The sequence below is a fragment of the Syngnathus acus genome, chromosome 10 (genome assembly GCF_901709675.1).
Source record: "Syngnathus acus chromosome 10, fSynAcu1.2, whole genome shotgun sequence".
NCBI lineage: Eukaryota > Metazoa > Chordata > Actinopteri > Syngnathiformes > Syngnathidae > Syngnathus > Syngnathus acus.
The window spans coordinates 10,335,869-10,340,988 of NC_051095.1; the positions used below are offsets into that span (position 1 = coordinate 10,335,869).

A 5,120-nucleotide genomic window follows, 5' to 3' on the forward strand; every position below is an offset into this window, starting at 1 on the left:
AAATGGAGACAGCCGGCATTTGATTACACACCTGCGCAGCACTAGAGAACTAACCTCGTATTCACGTTTAATTACTGATTAAAATTAACTATATGAATAAAACGAACACTGATTAAATAAAGGCATCAAATAAAATACTGCTAAATATATATATATACACACACACCGGATTCGGTTGAAGTTGGGAAATGTATATTATATATATATATATATATACACACACACACACACACACACACAGAAATGAGTGGAGGGGTGGTACTGCCACCTTATGGTAATAGGAGGAATGACAGTTTCATGTTTTTTTTTTTTATTCCGCTCGACAGTGCAGGCCCGCCATATATAATGCATTATAAGACCGAAGCTGTGGGCCGAATGAAATCAGACCAGGGGCCGGATTTGGCCCACGGGCCGGATTTTAGGAGTTTGCCACTAGTTGAATTTTTGATTTGAGATAGTCATCTTATGCAGGTCTAGCTGTCAAGCGATATGCCCTAGCCTGTATTTAGGTCTTGATTTGAGAAATTCAACTGCCCTCTTTGCTTAAATTCACAATGCGCACTTATTTTGGATTCTTCCACAGGTTCTGTGCAACGTATGAAAGCTTGCTTTCCTCTGGGTCTTAATGATTCAAGCACAAGTTTGTGCATAATGCATTTAATCATTTGGTTTTTGAAGCGGTTAACCATTTGGCAGACTGCAGTTTTGCATTCGTTAGTTTTGATAGGATAGTTTTAAATCCAGATCAACAATTAAAGTAGTTTTATCCGGAGCACGCTCCTGAATTCTGATGAAAACTGTATTTACATGGTTAAACTTCAAGGACTTTACAGTAAGGACTTATTTTATAATGTACTAATGGAACATAGTCTAAATTGCCCCATTATTTAACAGATTACCTTTTCCGAATTAACCAAGATGAACGATTCCTGGAGTTTGAACCTCTCCTCTGCTGTCGCTTTGTGGTCTTTCAGAACACCACGCGTTAGTAAACCGAGCAAGCTTTAAGTGTGAATTTTTTTTACGAGCTCTTGACAGTCCTGAGAGATGACCTGACAGCATTAACAGTCACCCAAATTGACGCAGACAACTCCATGACTGACAAACACGTTTAATGTGTAAAACTGAACTGCTTTAACACAACTAGGTGGACTTGTAGAAAACAATCCCAGCAATTACAACTGCTTGGGCATAAAACCAGCTTTTAATTATTTACACAGTCTGATTTTAAAACCATATTAAAACACTATGAACGTCAGTAATTGATTATTAAAAAAAAAAAAAAGTACTTTAGGAACAGGCCACAAGGAAAAAGATAAGTGACAGAAAGTAAGTCAAAAACGGGTGGGTGGGGGAGCCGGAGTTCAATCAAACTGCAGAGTAGCCAGAGGTTCAATGATTGAAACTTCATGATGCCTAAAAAGAAATCATTTTTTAGAGTCTTTTCAATTATGAAATTTAAAATCACATTTGTGGCACTAATTCTTACTTGGAAGTCTTGTACTTCTCCCTAATGGACTGCTGAGCATGTTGAGGTGCATTCAAGTACATCTGGTGAAGATCATCCACACATGGCCTCAGGTTCTCCAGAGTATAGCCCGTCTTCTCCACCAGGGACTTGGGCTTCAACAAAAATCAGTTACATGGCAATGCGCTACAGCCCAAAGGTTCACGTGAAATCTAAAACATACCCATGATGCACCAGCGATTGTGTTGTTGGCCAGGATGTAGGCAGCAGCAGCAGTCTGAGAAGGCAGGTACTTCAGGAAGGGGTCAGAATCCACTAGGCTGAGCTCCCCAAGATACTGTTGACAAAAGTTGTTTTTTTTTTTTAATACATGTTGAATCCAAAACCGTTCACCGCCATGCAACACAACTACAGCACTTGTTTGAGAACTCCGAGAAGTGTTGATTACCTTATTTCCAGCTCTTCCTTTAGCAAGACAAACCCCATCCACAGCAAGCAATTGCCATTTCAATACTTTGAACAGTCATCCATTTCCACTCTTTTTTTTTTTAATCCAGTATCCAACTCAAGGCATGAGGTCCAGATACAGACCATGACATTTTATGTGGCACGCTAACATCAAGGCATATGAGAGTCACCTTTCTTTACTTTCCACAGCAAGCATTTGCTGCCAATCCCTCATTTAAAATAAAATGAAAAACAGTTAACTGAACAAACATCAGTTGCACTAAGGCAAGTCCCACAAGTTTAGAGTCATGACACTGAGGCAACTATCAAATCTTTCAGAACCTATTACACTACGCAGTCTGCTAAAAATAAGTTTGAGATTTATTAAGCCAACAAACAATAAGGTAAATGCAGCACGTGATATGCAGGCAGTCCTGTTGACTTTGGGTTGTCCCTTACCTTGTGCACTGTTATATCTGACTGAGCACCAGCGAGTGGTGTTGCCGCTAGCTCGGGTTAGTCAGTCTGCTTCAAGTGTGACCGTACGGTTTGGCAGATAGTTTGTTTGAAAGAGACTACCACAAGTTTCTGTTCTTGCCAATTATTCGCTGCAGCAGTTGCTGTGTTCATCCTTGACTATGTGGTGCGTCATTCCTGTTTAGCAGCATCAAACTTTGCGCATCTCTGGCTTCTACAGAGTTTTCCTTGCCAGCATGTCCAACTTAGTATTTCTACATCAAATTGCGCATGTGCAACAAGACATTGACTCGTCAACCGTGTAAAGCTGAGATTTTCCTTTGACCTTTCGTCATCAAAAATTTCAAGTTACTGTCTAGGGGCCATTTATTTCTCACCATGGAGAGGCTCTCCACCTGCTTGTTGGCAGGGTGGTGCAGCAAGTACTGGGTGAGGAACTGGTTGATGGTGGGTGCCGCCAGATCAAAGGAGAGCACTTTGAGCACCAGCTGCTCCATCCTCAGCACCTGCTTCTTAGTGTAGGTGTCATCTGTGATGTAGACGAACTCCGACACCTCCGGAGGGTAAATCTCCTCGAATTTGCTGCAGGCGTTTGTGGGTGTAAAGCAACATTACGGGGCGGCGATGGCGACTGAGAGTGTTGAAAGTCAACTTACGAGGCTAGCAGCATTGCGGCGGTGCCCACCAGCTGCAACTTGCCACGTAGCACCGACATGGACGATAGGAAGCGGTCGATGTAATTGACGGCCAGGTAGAGCGTCTCGTTCTGGAGCTTGTACTCTTCACCCACCTCGACCAGCCAGTCCACTAGGATGGCACGCATGCTGTTGGTGATATCGGGCTGCTTTTTCATGTAGCCCGACCGGGGTCGGCATTTCACCTGCAGGATAATTCAGCCACATTTAAAATGTGTGGCTCCCAAACCTTTGGGCAATTTACTCATTGTATGATTCAGAACTAATTCTGTTGAAAGGATAATTGTTCTGCCCATCACTGCCAGATATTAACATTATAGCATGCCATACGATGTCTCACCTCCATTTCCCGCAAGTATGCGTGAATCTCTGCAGCGTATTCGGGCACCTCTCGGACACTGACAGTCTTCTCCTCGCCCTCGACCACAGACATGTCCATGGGAGAGTCTTCGGAAAAATGGAGTCATTAGTTCATATCAGGTTTATTTAAAAAAAGGGGGAAAACCTCAACACTTGCAGTCAAGTCACTAACCAAAACTGATGTCCATAGCTGGTGGTGGGATGTCAAGTGCAGCCAGAGGTTGGCGCAGACTGGCGACTGCATGGTCAATCTTGAGTGGCGAGTCTTCTGCGAGCACCTCAACCTTTGCGGCGGCACCATCGCACGGCTTCTTGACAGGGTCTTGGGAGGGTTGGTCTACATGGATTTGGAAAGGAGGTGGCTTGGAGACTTTGTTGATTTCTTCGTTTTTACATGACTGCTGCTTTGGGGATTCCTGTAAGCACAATACAGTACAAGTACAGGGCTATTAATGACTTGGCCTATACAGTTAGGCATTGAAAAAAATGTAGAATGAGCTAAAGCTCCCAAAACAAGTCTAACATTTCTTAATAACCTCATTGGGGAACTCCATGCAAATAGATGCAAGTAGGTTTAAAATCAGAAGATGATCCTTTAACCATTTAAGGACAATTAGCAGCTAATCGTGCTATTTAAATGTGTGAAATAGCTCTCAATGTTGCACAAAGCTAAACATACTAATTTGATTTGCTATGCGGTTCAGATCATGTCATCTACAGACTTATGATTGAAAGAGGGGAGGGTTAGGGTTAAGATTTATAACCTACTTTAAGACGGGTTATTTTTTTTGTTTAATAAATAAAAAAACAGTCATACTTAAAGCACACTTGTTAAGTTTGTTTTTAAAGTCGCAGGCTGCAAAGCGAATTTGTAAAGAATGGAAGTTAGAAAATGGCGGACTAAAGGGCCAAGGTTACTACCACGGGGCAATACATTGACACGCTTTGAAAAGGCACCATGCTAGAGTTAAACAGTCATTAATTTAATGATTTCATCTGTGTAACTGACAGTCGACTTTTTTTTTTTTTTTTTTTTTTTTTAATGGGTTAAATACAACATATCTAACTTAGCATACGAGCTAACTAGCTGGTAAAAGGACCTACAGGCGGGTAGAGCTGCTGACCTGACCTGCTTATGAGCGCGCTGGTTGTGGGGTTTGCTCCTCTGGTTGTTCTGCAAGGCGCCCAGCACGGTCCTGGTGGCCGCGGGCTTGGGCGGTATGTTCTCCTGGTTTTCCGAGGCGGCTCCCCGGGGCTTCAGCGAGCCTCGCAGTCTTGCCAGCATGTTTTCTTGGTTGTGGATGTCGCTCGTTTGGCTACGGTTTGCGCCCGACATGCTTCGAGTTGGCCTCTATTGCACCCCTCAAATTAACAGTTGAGTGCTACAGTTTCTAATTTCCCTCTCTTTGCAGCGATATCAAAGAGAAGCTAATGTTAGCTGCGACCTTGTGGAAGATAACAGCGCTCTTTCAACCAAAAGCCAAGTTAACACTTGAAAGAGGAACGGAACACGTGGAGGGGGAAGCGACAAAACGGGCAAAGATTTTCAACAGATGCAGGACTTTTAGGGTGCCATTACTTCAAGTTCCACCAACCTTCAAGGCAAGCTGACCTGCCGCCCCGATGCTGCTTTCCGTTGCCACACTAACTCTTGAATTTGCTGTTGCCTTTCT

At 43.1% G+C, this 5,120-nt stretch overlaps 1 protein-coding gene across 1 annotated transcript; it reads right to left on the reverse strand.

Moving 5' to 3' along the window:
• Nucleotides 1-1,095: 1,095 nt before the first annotated feature.
• Nucleotides 1,096-5,120, reverse strand: ccna2 (cyclin A2). The gene is made up of 8 exons (XM_037262327.1): nucleotides 4,577-5,120; nucleotides 3,620-3,863; nucleotides 3,428-3,534; nucleotides 3,049-3,272; nucleotides 2,770-2,974; nucleotides 1,692-1,805; nucleotides 1,490-1,623; nucleotides 1,096-1,416 (listed from the first exon to the last, which is right to left on the reverse strand). The coding sequence occupies exons 1-8, from the start codon at nucleotides 4,781-4,783 to the stop codon at nucleotides 1,365-1,367; spliced, it is 1,287 nt and encodes a 428-aa protein (XP_037118222.1). The 5' UTR covers nucleotides 4,784-5,120; the 3' UTR covers nucleotides 1,096-1,364.

Bases quoted from the DNA above. Each gene is read 5' to 3' on its own strand.
- ccna2 (XM_037262327.1), bottom strand. From the start codon at position 4,783: ATGTCGGGCGCAAACCGTAGCCAAACGAGCGACATCCACAACCAAGAA. The intron at 3,535-3,619 runs GTTAGTGACTTG...ATTTTTCCGAAG, and splicing joins AGCTATGGACATCAGTTTTG to ACTCTCCCATGGACATGTCT. The intron at 1,417-1,489 runs GTAAGAATTAGT...ATTTCTTTTTAG, and splicing joins GAGAAGTACAAGACTTCCAA to GCATCATGAAGTTTCAATCA.